The sequence below is a fragment of the Aotus nancymaae genome, unplaced genomic scaffold, assembly GCF_030222135.1.
Source record: "Aotus nancymaae isolate 86718 unplaced genomic scaffold, 86718_ANA_hifiasm-v0.15.2.pri h1tg000012l, whole genome shotgun sequence".
In the NCBI taxonomy this organism is placed as follows: domain Eukaryota; kingdom Metazoa; phylum Chordata; class Mammalia; order Primates; family Aotidae; genus Aotus; species Aotus nancymaae.
The window spans coordinates 7,812,729-7,835,996 of record NW_026988423.1 but is presented as its reverse complement, the minus strand read 5'-3'; the positions used below and the strand labels follow the sequence as shown (position 1 = coordinate 7,835,996).

The following is a 23,268-nucleotide window of genomic DNA, read 5'->3' as shown; positions in this document are numbered from 1 at the left end:
TTTAATTGCTGGTGGAGATTTCTCTGGTAGTCTACTCCTTCTGTGGTGGTTTTAGAAGTACCTCATGAGTGGGTTGTCACAAGCTAGAACAAGCTGAATTGCTGAAGGTAACTGCTCCAAACAGTTACCCAAACCTCAGCAGACTTTGCTGAAGTAGGAAATCAAATTTTAGGCCGGTCATGGTGGCTCACACCTATAATCCTAGCATTTTGGGTGGCTGAGACAGGAGGATTGATTGAGCCTAGGAGTTTGAGACCAACCTGGGCAACATAGTAAGGCTCCACCTTTACAAAAAAAAAATTGTAAAAATAGCTAGATATAGTGGTACACACTATATCTAGTAGTCCCAGCTACTCAGAGGGCTGAGATGGGAAGATCACTTGAGCCCAGGAGTTGGAACCTGCAGTGAGCCATAATCATACCCCTTTATTAGTCCCTTCTCACACTGCTATAAAGAATTACCTCAGACTGGTAATTTATAAAGAAAAGAGATTTAATCGGCTCACAGTTTCACAGGCTGTACAGGAAGCATGGCTGGGGAGGCCTCAGGAAACGTATAAGGTGAAAGGGCAGAAGGTGAAAGGGAAGCCAGCATGTCCTGCGTGGCTGGAGCAAGAGGAAGACAGAGCAGGGGGAAGTGGTACACACTTTCCAACAACCAGATCATGTGAGAACTCATACACTATAACAAATACAGCAAGGTGGAAATCCACTCCCATGATTCAGTTACCTCCCACTGGGTCCCTCCTCCAACGCTGGGGAATTACAATTCCACATAAGATTTGCATGGGGACACACAGGCAAACCATATCACCACTGCCCTCCAGCCTGGGCAACAGAGCGAGACCCTGTCTCTAAATATATATATATATATATAGTTTTTATTGTGCTAAGCCACTAAGATTTTATACTTGGTTAATGCCACATAATATGGTTTGTCAAGATAATCACTAGTTTATCATGACTAATTTGGGCGGACTTTTATGTAGATAGGAGTCTTGCAAGTAGCTTTACGTAGGCAGAAGCAAGCTCTACACAGGCAGACGTAGTACCTCCCTCTTGCCAGAGGAGCACAAACTATGCTTGCATGGAAAATTGATAAAGACCTGGTTTTTGTCTCAAATGAGATACTGCTTGCCCTCCTCCCAAATTGCTCTTTTCTCCATACATTGTTTCCAGGCAAATGACTAAGCTCAGGTCTCAGCATAGTTCAGATCCTAGCTATGGTAGGAAATAGGCTACTAACCAAAAGAATTATAGGACCTGGGCATTAAGTATCATCAGAAATCAAGAAAACACCTATGAGAGTAAATCTGAAAGGTACTGGATTAAGGTAGGGGATGTTTGGCTGGAGAGGGAAGAATTTATTAACATCAGTACACATATTCTTGACTTGGGAGTCAATTTTCTAGAAAGGAAACCAAGAGCTTGTCTAATATTCTGCAGATATGGATTTTCAAATCTTGGACACAATGATGTCCTATGGTAGTGGAGATGCCAGAATTTCTTTGGCATGATTTCGAGGAAGAAGTCAGAAGGCACAAGACATTTGAACCTTAAAATGAATCTATGACATGAGATTGAAGAGCCCACCAGCATACTCTGTTGCCTGGGAAGACCCAGAGGGCACTCCTTTCATTGAGACCATAAGGACCACACTAGTGAGGGTACACACTGGTGTCTCAGAGATACCTGGTGGTAGTTATTCTCTGTGGGGTAGGTTAAGAATATGACGTGTTTCTGGGGAATTAAAGATGATGGGATAGCTGTACAGCAAAAGTGCATATATACATATGTATATACATGTATATACATGTATACATACACATCCATATCCATATACATATATACATATGTATACATGCATACATATATCTTTCCATTTATACACATACATATACATACATATACCTATGTATATATAAACCATCCTTACATATGTATGTAGAAATCACACAAAACTTACGTGTGTGTGTGTGTGTGTATGTATGTGTATATATGGAGAGAGAAATCCTTCAAGGGAACCTAGTCTCTCTCTCTCTCTCTCACACACACACACACACACACACACACATCTTAGTGACTGTGATGCCATTATATACCAAGGACTGCATATGTGTGTTAAATTATCCCCACAAAGGGACCTATGGCCATCCACCAGGGTAAGTGTGCACCGGGGAGGAAGAGTACTCAGATTTTGCAAGGACAGTTTGATATCAGATCTGAACTGACACTGGTATTAGAGGCCCCAAAATGGTATTAGGGCCTTTCAGTTTAGAAAGGAGGCATATGAGGGAAAGTGATAAATAGAATTCTGACTCAAGGTCATCTCACAATGGGTCCAGTGGGTTCACAGACCATCTTGTGGTCATTCCCTGACTTCTGGAATAAGATCTTTATGGTAGGAAGGGTCAAGCACAAGCCCCTGAAACTGCTCCAAAATAGCAAACCAAAAGCAGCAAAACCCCAATGTCACATCCCAGGAGGATTGCACTGGTTACACCATCAGAGATTTAAAAGCAACAAGGAGGGAGATCATCTCACAACCTCATTCAGTTAATCCTTGGACCCCCTGCATAAACCAAATACATCACGATGGTAGACTTACCTAGTGGGTAACTACCTAGCAGGTAATGTGCCTAGTGGCAAATTACCATTACAGCTACTATGTCAGACATGATTTCTTTACTAGAGAAAATTAACACAGCCTCAGAAACATGATATGGAGTGATTCAAGAGGAGTGTTTAGAGATTTCCCTTATTGTCTTTGAGCTCAGAAATGCACTAGAAAATGCTTGTGATTTCTGCACATTGATTTTGTATCCTGAGGCTTTGCTGAAGTTGCTTAAACTGAGTTGCAACTTCAGCAAAGTCTCAGGATACAAAATCAATGTGCAGAAATCACAAGCATTTCTCTACACCAATAACAGACTAACAGAGAGCCAAATCATGAGCAAACACCCATTCACAATTGCTACCAAGAGAATAAAATACCCAGGAATACAAGTAGCAAAGGATGTAAAGGACCTCTTCAAGGTGAACTACAAACCACTGCTCAACGAAATAAGAGAGGAAACAAATAGATGGAAAAACATTCCATGCTCATAGTTAGGAAGAATTGGTATTGTGAAAATGCCCATACTACCCAAAGTAATTTATAGATTCAATGCTATCCCCATCAAGCTACTAATGACCTTCTTCACAGAACTGGAAAAAACCACCTTAAACTTCATATGGAAGCAAAAGAGAGCCCGCATAGCCAAGACAATCCTAAGCAAAAAGAACAAAGCCGGAGGCATCACGCTACCTGATTTCAAACTATACTGCAAGGCTACAGTAATCAAAACAGCATGGTACTGGTACCAAAACAAAGATATAGACCAATAGAACAGAACAGAGGCCTCGGAGGCAACGCCACACATCTACAACCATCTGATCTTTGATAAACCTGACAAAAACAAGCAATGGGGAAAGGATTTAATAAATGGTGTTGGGAAAACTGTTTAGCCATGTGCAGAAAGCAGAAACTGGACCCCTTCCTGACACCATACACTAAAACTAACTCCAGATGGATTAAAGACTTAAACATAAGACCTAACACCATAAAAACCCTAGAAGAAAACCTAGGCAAAACCATTCAGTACATAGGCATAAGCAAGGACTTCATGACTAAAACACCAAAAGCATTGGCAACAAAAGCCAAAATAGACAAATGGGATCTAATTAAACTCCAGAGCTTCTGTACAGCAAAGGAAACAATCATTAGAGTGAAGCAGCAACCAAGAGAATGGGAAAAAATTTTTGCAATCTACCCATCTGACAAAGGGCTAACATCCAGAAGCTACAAAGAACTAAAACAGATTTACAAGAAAAACACAAACAACCCCATCCAAAAGTGGGCAAAGGATATGAACAGACACTTTTCAAAAGAAGACATATATGAGGCCAACAAACAATAAAAATTTTTTATCATCACTGATTATTAGGGAAATGCAAATCAAAACCACATTGAGATACCACCTCACACCAGTTAGAATGGCAATCATTAAAAAATCTGGAGACAACAGATGCTGGAGAGGATGTGGAGAAAAAGGAACACTTTTACACTGTTGGTGGGAGTGTAAACTAGTTCAACCATTGTGGAAGACAGTGTGGCGCTTCCTCAAGGAACTAGAAATAGAAATTCCATTTGACTCAGCAATCCCATTACTGGGTATATATCCAAAGGATTATAAATCATTCTATTATAAAGACACATGTACATGTAAATTCATAGCGGCACTGTTTACAATAGCAAAGACCTGGAACCAACCCAAATGCCCATCAACAATAGACTGGATAAGGAAAATGTGGCACATATACACCACGGAATACTACGCAGCCATAAAAAGTGATGAGTTTATGTCCTTTGTAGGGACATGGATGAATCTGGAAACCATAATTCTCAGCAAACTGACACAAGACCAGAAAATCAAACACCGCATGTTCTCACTCAGAGGCAGGTGACGAACAATGAGAACACATGGACACAGGGAGGGGAGCATCACACACTGGGGTCTGTTGGCGGGGGCAAGAGAAGGACAGCGGAGGTGGGGTGGGGAGGTCAAGGAGGGATAACATGGAGAGAAATGCCAGATGTAGGTGACAGGGAGATGGAGGCAGCAAACCACATTGCCATGTGTGTACCTATGCAACAATCCTGCATGATCTGCACATGTGCCCCAGAACCTAAAGTACAATAAAAAAAAAAAAAGAAAAAGAAAGTAGGGGTTTTGCTTGTTTGGGTTTTTTTTTTTTTTTTTGAGGGGGTGGTTAATACAAGCTCTAGCTTTCTAGTTTGAATCCTTTTGGAGACTCTAACCCCAAACACCACTCTAAGGGGAAGTAGTAGCTTTTTTCCAGACCTAGCCCACGTGTCTTAAAGAGGTAGTGTTCTGGCCAATGAATTGCAGTGCAAAGCTGCAAGATCTGCTCTGCCACTCAACTCTTTGTGATCGTGACCATTCTGGACCTTTATTTCCTTTCTGTGGTAAGGAGAAATAACACTACCTTCCAGGTTGTCATGAAGACAGAAGAGGTTAGATCACATAGCACAGTGCCTGCCATGTTGAAAATATTCAACAAATGATATTTGCCCTTTTCTTTCGCATATTACCCTAGAGCCAGAATTTTTTCTCAGTGTTTCTTTCCTCCCAAATAATGCTCTTCCCACCAGAAAAGCTCACTGCACCAATGAATCAACAGAGCAATCAACCTAACACATTGTTACTGTATTTCCAATGTGTAGGAAATACAGTAACTACATTCATATAGCATTATTTCACGTGTTTAGCTATTGTTAATAATAATGGCTATTACGGGACACAACATAAAATTATGCTTTCTAATCTTCACAACATTGAAGTCACGATCCTGAGGTCTGTCTAACCTCTGCTTTGATATTTTGCCTTCTTCAGTTGATAGCATTTTCTATAGCAAGCATAAGTGACTTACAATATTTAGCTAAACTATCAGAATAGAGAAAAAAGGAATAAAAATCTAACAATAAACTGTGTTGCCATTGTGAAGCAGTCAAACTGGAACTAAAAACATGGGAAAGAGGTGAACTTTTGACTTGTTCTGTGTAAAAATTAGTAATTTCCAACATAAGAAGAAGTTACAAAATACTGAAGTCAGTGTCATGCCACAGTTGACCCAGGATTATACATGTATGTGTACAACCTTAAATCAGAGGTCTTTGGGTATTGAAAATTAATAGCTAATCAGTTTTCCCAAGACTTGAATCAATTGGAAGTGAAGCCGTTATGCATTTCTCAGTCTTAGTTACTGAAACTGTAATGGATTATAGACCTGCATTCTGTGTGGATCACACATGTCAAGAGGAGCTGCAAGTGCCAGAACAGGTAAACATAGTTCAAAAGAAGTAGCTGTATTAGAAAGCTTATCAGAGAGTTAGGAGAAAAGAACAGAAGCTAAGGAGGTAAGTTGAAGGCATGTTCAGGGGTGAGCTTGACTGAGAGACAAGGAACGGTGTCAACACAAAAAAGAAAAAAACTTGGGGAAGAGCCAAGGTCCAAGCCAAGAGGTTGTTTTAAAACTTTTATTATTACTATTATTTTAGATAGATTGAGGGGGTACAAGTGCAGTTTGTTACATAGATATATTGCATGGTGGTGAAGTCTCAGCTTTTAGTGTAACCATCACCAGAATAGAAGACAATGTGCTCCCATGAGATAATTTCTCATCCCTATTTTCCCTCCCACCCTCCCGCCCTTCCAAGTGTCCAGTGTCTGTTATTCCACACAGTATATCCATGTGTACACATCGTTTAGCTCCCACTTGCAAGTCAGAACATGTGGTATTTGGCTTTCTATTTCTAAATTATTTCACAGAACATAATTCCCTCCATTTCCGTCCCTGTTGCTGCAAAAGACATTATTTCATTCTTTTTAATTGCTGCATAGTATTCCAAACAGTTCAGGGATTTCTCAAAGAACAAAAAAATAGAACTACCATTCAAGTCAGGAATCCCACTACTGGATATCCACCCAAAGGAAAAGAAATCGTTATGTCAGGAAGATACCTGCACTCGTATGTTTATCACAGCACTATTCACAATAGCAAAGATACGGAATGAAGCCAAGAGGTTTTTGATAAACATCCAAGTTGTAGTCATGAAAGTTTTTGCTGGCAGTTCTGAATAATCTCTTCCCACTTGTTAGCTTTCTGATCTTGAGCTTATTTTTCAATTTTTCTTTTTTTATATTTATTTTACTTTAGGTGCATACTATATCTGGCATTTCTCCCCATGTTATCCCTCCCCACCCCCTGCTGTCTCTCCCCTACCCCCACAACTGCCCCCAGTGTGTGATGCTCCTCTCCCTGAGTCCACGTGTTCTCATTGTTCAACACCCACCTATGAGTGAGAATATACAGTGTTTGACTTTCTGTTCTTCTGTCAGTTTGATTTTTCTAATCTCAACCTTGTTGGGTTCTGAAGTTTAGAAATAACTCACATTTAAGACCTGGCATACAGTGGAAGCTCAACACCATAGACTTTTTTAAGTATGAACTCTGTATGCTTTGCTGCCTGATGCCATACATACGTCAGTACGTTTAACAAGTAATGAATTATTTAAAGACAAACACAGGACTCACTTGCTCCAGGTCATTAATTTCTTCCAGGTGTCATTGTTTAATGCAGGACAAGTTTACACACTGACATCGTTTCTGTGAGGCATGTGCTACCCTACCAGCTCCCAGTTATAATCGTAGCTATTACTACAATGTGAATTTTCATTGTAGCATTACCACATAATAAGATCCATTAACAGGATGTGTCAACACTTATAAAGTTATGATTCAAGCGAAAATGGGCATCTCACAGCTTGTCAAATCAGTGCCTAGGGCCATTGTCATAGATTTGTCAGGCCAACAAGCTTTGTCTGTTAAAGGTGTTGGAGTTAAATAAGAAGAGATTTGTTCCCCAGCATAAAGCATGCATTATAACTGTTTGTGGATATATCCACCCCATTTTATAGATGACAAAATAATGGTCTGAATTAATTATATGCAGTGATGTGTGACTTAACAATGGGGACACGTTCTAAAAAACACGTCCTTAGGCAATTTTTCCATTGTGCAAACACCGTGGATTATACTTACACAAACCTCTATGGTACAGCCTACTACATGCCTAGACTATGTGGTATAGCCTTTTAAACATTTTTTGGGGAAAGTGATCTTTCCATCTCAGCCTTCCAAGTAGCTGGGAGTAGAGGTGTCAGCCATCATGCTCAGCAAGCCTATTACTCCTAGGCTACAAACCTATACAGCATGAAATTCTACTGAATACTGGAGGCAACTGTAACATAATAATAAGTATTACTGTATCTACACATATTTTAACATAGAAAATACAGTGAAAAGGTGGTATTAAAGACAGAAAATGGTACATCTATATAGAGCACCAACCATGAATGAAGCTTGCCAGACTGGAAGTTGCTCTGAGTGAGTCAGTGAATGAGCGATGAGTTAATCTGTATACTATGTTGACTTTATAAACATTGTACACCTGGACTACACTAAATTTATAAAAACACTTTTCTTTCTTCAATATGAATTAACCTTAGCTTACTATAACTTTTTTACTTCATAAACTTTTTAATTTTAAAAAACATTCACAGAAGTACAAAATTATTTCTTTCTTGATATCCTTATCCTATAAGCTTTTTGCTATCTTTAATATTTTTTTATGTTTTAAACTTTTTTGTTAAGAGTGAAGACACAAAACACACATTAGCCAGGGCCTACCGAGGATCGGGATCATCAATATCACTGTTTTCTCCCTTCACCTCGTGTTTCACTAGCAGGTCTTTCAGGGCAATAACATTGATGCAGCTGTCATCTCCCATGGTAACAATGCCTGTATAGGGTAATGGAATTCCTTCTGAAGGAACTGTCTGAAGCTGTTTTATAGTTAATCTTTCAAAAAAGATGTAAAAGAAGTGTACTCTAAAATAAATGATAAAATGTATAGCAAATGCATAAACATTTATTACTATCATCAAGAATTATGTACCGAACACAATTGCATGTGCTAGACTTTTATATGGCAGCACAGTAGGTGTGTTTATGCCAGCATCATCACAAACACATGGGCAATGCATTGTACTATGACTTTATGATGGCCACAATGACAACAGCTGATAGGTGCTTACAGCTCTGTATTAGCTTGTTCTTGCATTTCTATAAAAAATACCTGAGGCTGGGTAACTTATAAAGAAAAGGGGCTTAACTGACTCACAGTTCTGTAGGCTGTACAGAAACCATGGTGGCACCTGCTTCTGGGGTAGAAGCAATCATGGTAGAAGGCCAAAGAGGAGCCAGCAGTTTACATGGCCAGAGCAGGAGGAAGAAAGAGAGTGGTGGGGAGGCGCTACGCGCTTTTAAACAACCAGATCCCATATAACTCACTCACTATCACAAGAACAGCACCGATGGGATGGTGCTAAATGGTTCATGAGAAATCTGCCCCATGATCCAATCACCCTCCCACCGGGCTCCACCTCCAACACTGGGATGACTGTTCATAAGATTTGGGCAGGGACACAGATCCAAACCATGTCAAGCTCCATTATAATCATATGGGACCGCTGCGTATGTGGCCCGTTGTTGACTGAAACATTATGCAGCGCCTGACTGCACTTGCTCAATATTCAGCTGACTTTGAGTCTGGTTGTCAGTCCTTCTCCCTTGATATTAAAGCTGATGTCACCACACTGTGGAGCAAACTCTTTGGCAACAGTAAGCCACAGGTTGACTTCGCTGGCTCAGTGTATATCCCAGTTTCTTCCCAACTCTGGCTTAGAGGTCTCAGAGCCTCTTAGTTCCTGGAAGTCCCACCTGTCCAGGCTACCCAAGTAGGGTGAGGATGGTGGGTGATACTGAAAAGATCATTCCTACACACTTATTATTTTAATCTCTCATCACTTTGAAATTATATACTTCAGACATGGTAGAGTTAATTTATCTTTAGTGAGAGAAAAATGTAGTTCTTTACTACAAGAATTTCAGGGTTCTTTATATTAATAGGTTAATTTGACAAAACAGTTATTGCAGACTTACTGTGTTACTGGGTAAAAAGCACTCTATTTGGCTGGGAAAAAAGACAACGCAGAGCAGAATGATTAGACTAGAAATCATTTGTTGGAAGACTGTAGCATCAGAGAATAATTAACGAGCTGAAGGTGGAAATTATTTTTATGTTAACAGAGAAGAAAAGAAAGGTTCAGAAAGGGAGTACAATTACTCAAGGTTACAATGATACTATTCGTGGGAAGGGGTGGATGGTTAGACACGTGAAAGAAAAGGAGGATTTGAAATCATTTCCCACTACAGATCTCAATCTATCTCCTCCTTTGTATTTTAGGAGGAGAAAAAAGGGATGAAAAGAATTTTTAAAAGCAAAGAAGAGGAGGAAGGTAGGAGAAGCATTTTGGTCTAACATGCAATTTAATTTTTTTTCCATTTAACAAGTTTTATGGAGCTGTTACTCTGAACATATTATCTGCTGGGAAATGGAGAATGAGTGAACACCAAGGTTCACTCTTTGGATTCTTTTCTCTACATGGTCCATGTTCTTCTCACAATACTCCTACTCCATGGCCAGTAAATTCATGTGAAAACCAATAATAGCTGTTGTAAACAAGGACTCAAGAAATATTTGTTTCAATATCTTTGTAGATAGCAACTCCCACATTTAGACAACAACTATGTTTGGAATTTATTTCCATTGACCTACTTAATTCTTACCTGCTTATATTTAAGTTTAAAACATAGTCTTCTTAAAAGAAAATGTCACTGATTTTAAAATGTCTAAACATTTGGCATTTTACCAGGCTTGTCACCTCTTTTTAAGTAAATACACAGACATATATCTAGCCAATTCTTTTTCCTCCTTACAAATACAAAAATCATTTCCTGGGGATTAATCATTCTTTCAAGTTTAGAAGGTTGAAGGAAAACACCGACGTAGACTGTATCACCATTACATTAAATGCTTGTGAACATTCAGATTATAAAAACACAAGTATGAATCATGCTGTGGGTGATTTAAGCATTGTCTCTGTATAAAAGAAAGGCCACTAGGGGGTAGAGCTAGAAGTCCAGTGGACAGAGAAGGTAAGGGCAGTGAGAATGATGCATCTTGCATTGCTTGTGCTGTTATGTCTGCCAGTCTGCTCTGCCTATCCTCTGAGTGGGGCAGCACAAGAGGAGGCCTCCAACATGGATCTTGCTCAGGTAATGAATGGTGGCATCTGTGGCAGCTACCGGCCAGCCCAAGTGTGTCTATGTGTTCTTCCAGCACAGAGCAGAATGATTAGACTAGAAATCACTTTGTTGGAAGACTGTAGCATCAGAGAATAATTAACGGGCTAGAAGGGGAAATTATTTTTATGTTAACAGAGAAGAAAAGAAAGGTTCAGAAAGGGAGTATAATTACTCAAGGTTACAATAAAAGAGTAGCAGTATATTTGTGGCTAAATGAAAAGAACATATGGAGAATATATGAAACTTCTCTGGCTTTAGAGTTTCTTTAGTTAAAATTATTGGGGAGGGGGAGCATGCTAAGTTTGATCTTTAAATCATATCAGGTGATAGTTTTTATGTTTTTACGTGTCATATTTGGACAAAAGACTTACCACATTTCAGTCTTTAACCAGATCTAGAATAATGATGTAAGTGGAAAAAGTTGGTATGCTAACTTTTCACACAGCTATGTTAAAAGAGGGTTTTTAAGAAACAAAACAAAACAAACAAACAAAAAAAGCTAGACCTGAATATTCAATCCCAAATTCCTTACTTGACTAGCAAACTAACATTGTAAGAAAAATTTAAAATTTGTATTAAATGAGGAAGAGTCTTGAAAAATCCAATTAAATGTGATATCTACTTTTGTTTTAAGAAATTAGAGGAAAATTAAGATGGATTATAAAAGTTGGGTAAATCATGGAAAATCATTAAAATGACCTAAAAATTATACTTATTATTCCATTAGCAATACCTGGAAAAGTACTACAACCTCGAAACAGACATGAAACAGCTTGTTAGAAGAAAGGATAGTAATCTCATCGTTAAAAAAATCCAAGGAATGCAGAAGTTCTTTGGGTTGGAGGTGACAGGGAAGCTGGACTCTGACACTCTGGAGGTGATGCGCCAGCCCAGGTGTGGAGTTCCTGACGTTGGTCACTTCAACACCTTTCCCGGCATGCCGAAGTGGAGGAAAACCCACCTTACATACAGGTAATGGTTCAGAGAGGTTTTCACATAATAATGAAACTTTATAAGTTGCTTGTCATATTTGGATAAATAACAAAGTTTTCTTTAACAATTTTTCATAATGACAGGAGAAAATAATATCCTCTTCAATTTTTCTCCTCCAGGATTGTGAAGTACACCACAGATTTGCCAAGAGATGCTGTTGATTCTGCCATTGAGAAAGCTCTGAAAGTCTGGGAAGAGGTGACTCCACTCACATTCTCCAGGCTGTATGAAGGAGAGGCCGATATAATGATCTCTTTTGTAGTTAAAGGTAATCAAATGAAGCATCCATTTATCTGGTGTATTAGTCTATTCAGACTGCTATAGCAAAATACCTTAGACTTGGTAATTTATAAACAACAGAAATTTACTGCTCATAATTCTGGAGGTTGGGAAGTCCAAGATTAAGGTGCCAGCAGATTTGGTGTCCGATGACAGACTATTCCTCATAGATGGGCCCTTCTGTGTCCTCACATGATAGAAAAGGCCAGGAGGTTCCCTCAAGCCTCTTTCACAAGAGCACTAATCTTATTTATAAGGGCAGAGTACTTATGACCTAATCACTTCCTAAAGACCCAAAGTCTTAATACTATATCACACTGGGTATTGAGATTCAACATATGAATTTGCAGCAGACACCAACATCTAGACCATAGCATCTACTGTTGTTTTATTATTGGAACAGGGTAAAAAGAAATTCTGAACACTTATATTTCCATTAATTTTTTTCCTTATCAGAACATGGAGATTTTTACTCTTTTGATGGCCCAGGATACAGTTTGGCTCATGCCTATCCACCTGGGCCTGGATTTTACGGAGATATTCACTTTGATGATGATGAAAAATGGACAGAAGATACATCAGGTGGGTCATACACCTCTTGGGAATGTTTCAGGAATAATGTCTAATCCTACCCAAAAATAATTTGATTATCTAGAATGAGCAGTAAATGGAATATACTAGTAACTGAATTTTTTTTTATTACTACTTTTTAAACAGAAGTACTGTTCAGTTTAATCATTATTGAATGATTTTACAAAATGTCTGTATTTTCATCTTTGGCCCTACCAAGTACAATATTGTAAAAACCATTCAATCTTATCTCCACAACTTGGGATCTGGTGGGGCTTTGAGGATCAGCATAATTAATAATGTTTTTTATCACTTTAATGATAGATGATTAGGGTAGAATGAATTCCATTGAATCAGTTCCAATCCTAAAATTTGCCATTAGAATTTCTTTCTTTCTTCTCATTGGCCACCTTTTTATTTAAAAGTAGAGATCAGAAGAAAATGTCAGGAACTAAAAAAAAATTGTTAGGTCATCTGTTTAAATAAACATGTCACTGTCTATAGCTTAGATGGGTTTTTTCCCCCTAAATTGGTTTTGAAACACTTTACGTCTAAACATAATGGCTAAAATTAACTGTATGCTATTTATTTTTTTAAATGGCTTCTGAAGTTTAGAAACACACTGTTGAAACAATCACTATTTCTGAGAGTGACTGGGATTTTTAAGGTAAATAGAAAAGAACATCTTTACTGAGTAAAAGCCTAGAGTTTGTGTTGCATGAAATGATCAACTTTTATTTGAACAACTGATCTTTTCTGCACAATACTTGGAGCCTTAGTTAAATAATATGTACCTCGAAATTCAATGAAACTCTTTTTATAATATTAAAAAAACCTGAATCTAGCTGTGTTGTGCTACAGAAAACTGTTATTGGACATGTTTCTGTTTTAAACTGATGATTGTACACATCCAATGGCATCTATTACTGGGAAGATTTTTGACAATTAAAAATTATTTTATTATGGCCAGGCACTGGTGGCTAAGGCCTGTAATCCCAGCATTCTGGGAGGCCAAGGTGAGCGAATCACTTGAGGCCAGGAGTTCAAGACCAGCCTAGCTAACACGGTGAAACCCCATCTCCACTAAAAATACAAGAATTAGCCTGGCGTGGTGGCACGGGCCTGTAATCCCAGCTACTCAAGAGGCTGAGGCATGAGAATTGCTTGAACCTGGGAGGTGGAGGCTGCAGCGAGCCAAGATTGCACCACTGTACTCCAGCCTGGGCAACAGAGCAAGACTCTATCTCAAAAACAGAAAAAATTATTTGATTATGATGAAGAAGAGGAGGAGCAAATCAAACCAAACCCCACAAGAAATAACCAGTTTTGTGGCTTAAAAGGTTGAGGAACAACATAAGTGTTATATGATTAATTTTAACTAAGTTTGCAACTGGTACATGTTCCTATATTTGAACAATGACTTTTTATTTTTAGACAATGAAGAGTTATATTATTGACATATTATTAGTCTCGTCCCTTCAAAATAAATCTTTTGGAAATAATGCTTCTCATTTGTCAATATAGGAAAAGTGTCTTAGTTTTCCTGACAAAGGAGGGATCTAAGGAAGGATATGGTGAAAAACTGTCCCATATATTGACTGAAAGTAAACCCTGAAAAACACATGAATTTCTATAAAGTATGAAATACGCCAATCACTGAACCAGTCCACAAATAATGAAAAGACATTGTGGTTTCAAGGGTGGCCTGTACAGCTGGCATATGTGCCGTATGTGTATTTACAGAATAAATAGCTGGTGGACTCTGAACATTTATGGTTTTCATGCAGGCACCAATTTATTCCTCGTTGCGGCTCATGAACTTGGCCACTCCCTGGGTCTCTTTCACTCAGCCAACACTGAAGCTTTGATGCACCCAGTCTACAACTCATTCACAGACTTGACTCTGTTCCGCCTGTCTCAAGATGATGTGAATGGCATTCAGTCCCTCTATGGTGAGTGATGCTGGAAAAATTAGGCAATACAGCTCTACAATGACAGTCCTCAGGAAAGCTTCTCAACGCTACCTAAAGTATTTATGATTTAGCTTGAAGCACTTTGAGATGTTTGAAAGGCATACAAGTTAACAGATGCATCACATTTTTTTTAACGTTTGCATCCCCAAATCTGTTTCCTTTAGGACCACCCCCTGCCTCTCCTGAGGAACCCCTGGTGCCCACAAAATCTGCTCCTTCAGTACCTGGGACACCAGCCAAGTGTGATACTGCTTTGTCCTTCGATGCCATCAGCACTCTGAGGGGGGAATATCTGTTCTTTAAAGACAGGTCAGACCACAAATTATATTTTTCTATCTATTCTCTTGATATACAATGCTTAGAAAGAAAAACAGAAACCTGACAGAGATTTGTCTTAACTTTTCTTTTAGGTTCAGGGGTACATGTGCAGGTTTGTTATATAGGTAAACTCATGTCATGGGAGTTTGTTGTACAGATAGTTTTGTCACCCCAGTACTAAGCCTAGTACCCAGTAATTACTTTTTCTGTTTGACAGATTTTTTTTAATAAAAAATTTCTTCTACATTTTAAAATCATTCAGATCTATTTCTTGTTGACTTTTTAACATCCTCTCAGAATTGCCCAGGTCATTTTTTACAGATACAAGGAATGATTCTTGGTCACTAGACTGCAAGCTTGATTAAGGCAGGGGTTTTATCTGTTTTGTTCATTTTGTAAAATATCATACATCATGGAGCTTCTTCAGAAAGCACTGGTAGATCCTTAGAAGCAAGGTGGTATCTTTCCCTTTGCTAACAAATGCTACTATCTAAATTAATTGATTTTGGGAAAAAATGATATATACTTGTGGTATGATATTTAAACACTACCGAAAGATACAGAATTTTAAAATCCCCTCTCCAGTCTTTGACCTACAGTCCTCCAGCTCCCTTCATATATGCAACCATTGCTACCAATTTCCTTTGACTCTTTACAAAAATGTTCTATTCATATACAAGCATCAATATAAACATAATATTTTTTAAAATATTAGGACATAATATGCACATTGTTTATGGACTTTTAGAATGGAACCAAGCTAAATATTTATATTGGACCCCATCACAAGTCCCACCATAGATTTCATTACCCTGGAATCACATGCAGGAGGATGGTTTAATACAGACTTCTACGAATGGGTAAATTAGCATGGATTAAGAGAAAAGAATAATATGTTTCTTTTTCACATTATCTAAAGGAGAAAGGCAATTGCAAGTAATTTTATATATTACAGATACTTTTGGCGAAAATCCAACTGGAACCTTGAACCTGAATTTCATTTGATTTCCACATTTTGGCCCTCTCTCCCATCATATTTGGATGCTGCATATGAAGATAAGAGCAGGGACATCGTTTTTATTTTTAAAGGTGAACACTATGTAAGAATTTTCAACTTGCTGGAATAAATCCTATTGCAAAAATTTTATTGACATGATTTTTCTCCATTAAAGTTTAGATTGTTTGTTACGGCAAGACCTAGTGCTAACACTTAAATAAAATTTGTACAAAGAACATTATAAACTTTATTTTAGAGACCTCCTAAGTAAATGATGGTATTCCATATTCATGGATAAAAAAATCAATATGGTAAAAATGTCAATTTATCTATAGATACAAGACATTTTCATTTCAAATGCCAAAAGTTTTTTCATATAATTTGACATATTAGTTTTGCAATTTATATGGCAGAGCAAAGACCAAGAATAGCCAGAATACTCCTGGTGAATCCATCTTATTAGATGAGGGAAAAAGCTCTATGTTATAAAACTTTAAAAGGTAAGATGTAGTATCAGTGCAGGGAGAGATAAATTAACTAATAGAGCTACTCGGGTATGGCAGCTTCTTTATCAGATTTTTAAACTACTTTTTCAATTTGTTTTATTGGTAATATGTTATTTGAGTTTCTATTACTACTTGAGTCAGTTTTGTTAACATGTTTTCAAAAAATTTGCCAATTTTTTCTGTTTTCAAATCAATCAGTGTAAAGTTTTTGGAAAATTATTTTGTTGTAATTTGAATTAGTGCTGTAATTCCTAATATTGAACCGTTTTGCCTTTCTCTTTTGTTCTTCATCAATCTCATAATATATATAATAATTTTAGTGATCTTTTCAAAGGACTGACTTTTGGCTTTATTTATTCTCTATATTATATTTTGATTTCTGTTCATATCCTTACTATTGCCTTAATGTTTGTTTACTTTGAATTAATCCTATTATTATTTTTATAGCTTGTTTGATACTTACTTTATTAACTTGTAACCTTTTTCCTTTTCTAATATAAGCATTTATACCTATAAATATTTCTTCTTTTTATCCAGCAAATTTTGATATGCAGTATTTTCATTTTGTTTACTTTTAATTTTTCAATATCCCATTTTTATTTTTTCCCTAGGCTCATAGGTGATACTGGCAACTGGAATATTTTTAAATGTCAAGCTGTATGGAGATTTTTAAAATATTTATTTCTGACAATCTCACTTTTGTGAAGATTAAATGAATGTGAAATTGCAATAGAAATTGTAAAGGATTATATAACTCAAAAGTATTATTATCCAGTAATTTATCCATATTTATTTATCACTTGCAGTTTCAGACACCATGCTCATTAGTGGAAGTCATGACTGAAAAGGGCTCATGTTCTAGAAGGGGCAGCAGAGATGAAGCCATAGGCAGCCTACGTATGACAAGTGCTAGGATTGAGAGAAGGAAATGTGCCGTGGGAGCACCTGACTCACACCCAGGGCTCAGCAAAGATCCCTCAGAGGAGGAGATGTTTAGGATGGGTCTTGAAGTTCTCTTTTGCTGTGCAGAGATGGGCCGGGTGTATAGAAAGTATAAAGGTCTTTAAGAAAGAAGAAATTGTTTTTACCACATAAGAGCATACCTAGAACTGCTCAGATGATACAAAGCACTGAGTTCAGACAAAGCAAGAGAGATAAACAACAGATGGACATTTTAGATTAGTGAATCTGGCAGTCGTGTGAATAAGGGATTCAGGCTTGGGGTCGAGGAGAGTGATTTAACAAAGTAAAGGCAGAGAGATTGATGGGATTTTATTCTAACTCACTAGAATTTGAATGAATCCTGATAATATTCAGAAACACAGATTGGAATTGGTGGCTATGAGATATCTAAAAGGAAGTGTCCAATAAGCAACTGATCTATTGGTATGGAACTTGAAAGACACAGAGGTCTAGGTGAGAAATTCAGGTTAAAAAGTCATCAGCAATTATAAGAAATAACTAAAACTGGCCTATACATAAACTATAACTTACAGATACAAATATATAAGCCACAGAAAGGGCAGTTAATCGGAGTTACCTACTGATTTATTCATTCTTTCATTCACTCACTCATTTAGGGAATATTTGTTAAAGACCGGCTGTGAACTGAGCATTATTAGGTTGGAATTAAAAACAAGACATCCTCTTTACCACACAAATGCACTAGAATCATTTTTAAAATCAATGGCTTCATGTAAAATTTCTTGGGTTAATTTTTTCAATAGGAAATGAGCTCTGGGCCATCAGAGGAAATGAGGTACAAGCGGGTTATCCAAGAGGCATCCATACCCTGGGTTTTCCTCCAACCATAAAGAAAATTGATGCAGCTGTTTCTCATAAGGAAAAGAAGAAAACATACTTCTTTGTAGAGGACAAATACTGGAGGTGAGATGCAGGAGAAATGACTTTGTATGAAGTCTGATTAAGAAAATTATTTTATTTAAGGATATCCCCTACTCCCACCCTCTTTCTCTAACTTCATAATTTATGATTATGCAGAAAATAGCTTATTGTTGTTCTACTTCCTGGATACAAATGGCTCTTAGAGTGGTGATCACTGAGCCATTTACTCACATCAAAAGACATCAGGAAAGGCTAGCTGAGGTCCAAAGGCATTTGTGCCAGTCACCATGTGGCTGTCATAGGAAGCCCAGGTATGGCAAGCTTTAGAGACAAGGTCTACAGAGTCCTAGTGTGACTGAAAGCCAGAGGCTTATTTTTATCTAAATGATTTAATTAATTTTGTATATTATGTATACATAGTCTTTATGTATTTGTGGTAGACACATAGAAATTTGAGTTCTGTGTGTCCAGGTTTAGAAAATTTACCTTAGACATATGAACTTCTGTAAAATGTCATATTCCTGTTTCTGGGAAAATATTGTTTTATGTGTTAAACTTGTAAGTCCAGGGAAGTAACCTATTCTTGTAGCTCTAAAAAATGTTTAACACTTTTTTATACAACTTAAAAAGTTTGTCTATGATTCCACACTGGAAAATTAAGATCACATTATACTATTGTGTGTAATGGTACTACCATACAACATTGAACTGTATTTCTTTCATTTTGTTTAGATTTGATGAAAATAGCCAGTCCATGGAGCAAGGCTTCCCTAGACTAATAGCTGATGACTTTCCAGGAGTTAAGCCTAAGGTCGATGCTGTATTACAGGCATTTGGTAAGAAGACCCTCATTTCACTGTCAATAGGGAAATCTCTAGGCATTTTTATCATTTCAAAATGAAGTACAGAATCAAAACAGTTTAAATCATTCAGTCTGATATCTTTTTTACTCCAAATTTCTGATAATCTTAACTTTCCAACTTATGCAAAGTAGATTTAAATTTTTTTTTTTCCTGAATAACTTCCAAGTCTCTGTTTCATGGCTGCACATAAAATCAAAGGATACTTCTTCACACAGAAGCCATTATCTTTAAGGTCACTATGTTGGTATAAAAATGCAATCCATGTGAGCCAGGCTAATGGCTGGTTGTCATTCTATTCTATCCCATCCTGTTGTCCCTTTTCTTCTATCCCGTCCCAGGGGAACATTGTCTGGGCTTCTGTTGCAGTCTGCGATTGTCTACATTAGCCATTTGTAAATAAAATAGTAGTCCTCCCATATGCTCAAAATAGGTAAAGTGTGATTCCTGGTAACGGGGAAATAGGAAGCAAAACTTGTGTGTGATTATTCTGAAAGAATTTTGGAACGAGCTGCCAGTGCTTGACAGTCACAATGCCCATGAGGCTGATGATCTTCTTACTAAAATGACTTTACCATGATGTATGCAAAGTGGGAAATGGACTTCTGGCTCATTTATTATTTTTCTGATTCTCTTGGGTCTCGTTGTCTCCCAAATTGTAATTTAGGACCTAGCAGAAGAGGAGAGGTTGGAAAGAAAGGAAAATAAAGTTTTAAAATTTTATAGAATCTTATTTATTTAGAACCTGTATAATCTAATGTTTTAGAGCACTGGCTTTGGAGTCAGATGAGATGGAGTCCTCCCTCCATCCTTCCTTACAGATGCTACCTTGGTAAAATTACAAAACCTTTCTAATATTTAGTTTTGTCCTCATTGATAATACATCACACTTTTTTGTAAGGGTGATTGACATAAAGCACATAAAGTACTTAGCTCAGTGCCTGGCACAGAGTAATCACTTAATAAATGCCATCCATTATTAACTTGTACTTAATCTAAGTTATATGTGTTACAAAATGACATATTTGAAGATGTCTCATCATTTTCCTTGTCTATATTTGCAGGATTTTTCTATTTCTTCAGTGGATCATCACAGTTTGAGTTTGACCCCAATGCCAGGATGGTTACAAATATATTGAAGAGTAACAGCTGGTTACATTGCTAGGCGAGATAGGGGGAAGACAGATACGGGTATTTTTAATGAATCTAATAATTATTCACCTAATGTATTTGAACGAAAATGATTAATTTTTCCTGCATGTTCTGTGGCTGAAGATGAGCCTTGCAGACATCTTCGTGTGTCATGAAAAATGTTTCTGGAATGCTTCACTTGCTTTTGAATTACATTGAATAGATGTAAGAAATACGTGCAATAAGTGAGAGAATGCACCTCCACAGATGTTTTATTACTTCTTCAATAAAGAGTTTTATTTTTGACATGTTCCTTACTTTCTAGAACAATTCATGTTCAATACCCTGACCACACTGGGGACTGATTATTTGACAGATACTCTGCCAGTAGGTGTGGTAGGATCACCCACTCTAGAGATGAGTCATGTGGCTGTCATATACCCTTTTCTATTCTCTGCACCAACAGGATCTTCCTTTTCCTTACACACCTAACAAAGAAAGATGTAAATCGACAGTTGTCCTATAGCTGGGACAGGATCAAACAAAATAGAGAAATGGAACAGTCTAGAATGTTAGAGCCTGGGAACCTATTATCTACTAGACTTTACAATTTCACAGGTGGGGAAATAAAACTAGTTTGGAGTCCACTTGCCTCTTGTTTTAATCCAAATCTTCAGTGGTATTCCTTTCCTGCTCAAGAGACTAAATTTCTCATCTCATCCTTACCCTCCCATTAGAATACTCTCTTGCTGCCATTTTGTACATGGAAGCTCCTGGGTGATAACAGTGCATGTGCACATCCCAATCTTATGACAGATTTATCACTACTAAGTTACCATACCGACTACACTATAGAAACTTGTTCCTTCTTTTATTGACTCACTTAAATGCCAGACACTGTCATAGTTGCAAAGTATAGAACAGTGAGGAAAATACATTTAACTCAATTTCATTGAGTTTTATCTGGTGAGAGAAAGAAATCAAACAAAAGAACACAAATTAATGTATAACTACAAATTATAAAGCTGTTATTAGAGAAATGACAAAGTTGTAACAGAGAATCATGGTGGAGGAGGGGTTCTCTGTAAAAGCTCAGTTATTAGAGAAAGTCTCTCTGGGAAAATAATGTAAAAAAACAAAGCATCTAAATCCAAATGTCCAGGTGGGTGAATGGGTAGGAGGATGTAGATTACTCTAAGAAAAGAAAATGCAAATTAGTATTGAGGCTCAGTGGGTTAAAAAAAAAGATCCTTGTCACGTTCAAGGAACTGAAAGAAGATGAGTGCCTCACTGGCATGTTGGAGGTTAGGGATGGAATAAGATACTAGACAGGTAGACACAATCAAATCACCCAAAGTCTTTAAGCATACTAAAGAGTTGTATTTTATTTTTAGTGCATTGTGGATTCATCGAATGACAGATAAATTATGCCAGCCATTGTATTTTTGAATCATTACTTTAGCTGGAGAAAGTTGGAAGAAGTGATGACAAAAGCTGGAACAGGTTAAAAATGATAGGGAAGGTTGGCAGGGACAGGGGACCTCTGGGTATGTTGAGAGACATAAATGGATTTGATTTTTTTTTTTTTGCCTTGTCACCCAGGCTAGAATGCAGTGGTGGTGAAACCACAGCTCACTGAAACTTCGACTACCCAGGCTTAGGAAATCCTCCCACCTCAGCTTCCTGAGTACCTGAGACTACAGGTGTACACTACCATTCCCAATTAATTTTTGTATTTGTGATAGAGACAGGCTTTCACCATGTTGCCCAGGCTGGTCTGGAATTCCTGGGCTCAAGCAATCCACCCACCTCAACCTCCCAATGTGCTGGGACTACAGGCTGAGCCACTATGCCCAGCCCTGATAAATATTTCAACATCATCCAGATTTCATGATAAACTAGATAAAGAGCTCTGAGAAAAAAGAAGGTATTAAGAATAACTCCTAGATTACTGGCTTGAAAAATTTTTGCATAACAGCAGCTTCAACAGAGTTAGGCGAAAGCTGAAAGAGAAGCAGTTTTGTGGGAGAAAAGAGTCGGTAGGAATCACTTCACCTTTTAAATATAGAAATTCTTGTAAGATAACCAAGTAAAGCCGTTAGTAGGCCTTTAGATGAAGGAAGCTGTAGCTCAAAACAAAGTAGACAAAACTGTGGGTATTTGGTGGCGTCAGTCAAGCCATGGGAATAGATGAGTTTATATGGGAAGATTGCGGAGGTAAAAGAAGATGGTTCAGGACCGATCCTTGTAAAATGAAGTATCACTCAGACTAGGTCAGATTATGCTGTGGTAATGAGCAATGATTTTCAGTGGCTTAGAACTAAAAGTGCATCAAAGTATTCCACTGGGGTATCTACTCCAAGTTGTCCTCACTTGAAGACACAGGCTGATGGAACAGGCACCACGTTGAATGCCACCCTTCACTGAGGCAGAGGGAAAGTGTTATTGGTAAATTTTGCACTGACTTCTAGAGGTCTGCGTGGATATAATAATCATAATTCTGTCCACATTTCACTGGCCAAAGAAAATTACATTGCCTCATTCTAACACTAAAGATGGGAAAATAATATACTGTCAAATGCCTGAGAGGAAAATCAGAAATATTTAGTAGAAGGCACTAATCATAAAAGACAAAGGGCTTTCTCACAAAAACAACAAAAGTAAAGTTTCTTCCTGGGCTGCAGCCCAGGCACGTGCCTGAGCGGTGAGCATCGCACCCTCGGGCCACAGGGAGCCTCCCAGAGGAGGGGGGCGGCCAGAACCAGGTGCTGGCATTGGAGCTGCACACCAGCCCAGCGGCTAATGACGCCCGCAACGGGGAACAGGCTGATTTGGATAAACAACTTCGCTACTCATTGATTTTCTCAAAGACACTTTGTGAAGACGTCTAGAAGGAGGACAGATTCTTAAGGTCTTCTTAATGGACATTTGGAACAGGCAGAAGCAGACACTGCCTTCAGGAT

General features: G+C 37.8%; 1 protein-coding gene across 1 annotated transcript; it reads left to right on the top strand.

The window, feature by feature from the left end:
• The first annotated feature begins 10,661 nt into the window (after positions 1-10,661).
• Positions 10,662-20,611, top strand: MMP10 (matrix metallopeptidase 10). The gene is made up of 10 exons (XM_012455140.2): positions 10,662-10,803; positions 11,561-11,805; positions 11,946-12,094; positions 12,562-12,687; positions 14,463-14,627; positions 14,813-14,957; positions 15,922-16,055; positions 18,197-18,356; positions 19,047-19,150; positions 20,239-20,611. The coding sequence occupies exons 1-10, from the start codon at positions 10,699-10,701 to the stop codon at positions 20,337-20,339; spliced, it is 1,434 nt and encodes a 477-aa protein (XP_012310563.1). The 5' UTR covers positions 10,662-10,698; the 3' UTR covers positions 20,340-20,611.
• Positions 20,612-23,268: the final 2,657 nt, after the last annotated feature.

Coding starts and splice junctions, on each gene's coding strand:
- MMP10 (XM_012455140.2), top strand. CDS start 10,699: ATGATGCATCTTGCATTGCTTGTGCTGTTATGTCTGCCAGTCTGCTCT. Junction 10,804..11,560: donor CCAACATGGATCTTGCTCAG/GTAATGAATGGT, acceptor TTATTCCATTAG/CAATACCTGGAAAAGTACTA. Junction 18,357..19,046: donor GTAGAGGACAAATACTGGAG/GTGAGATGCAGG, acceptor CATTTTGTTTAG/ATTTGATGAAAATAGCCAGT.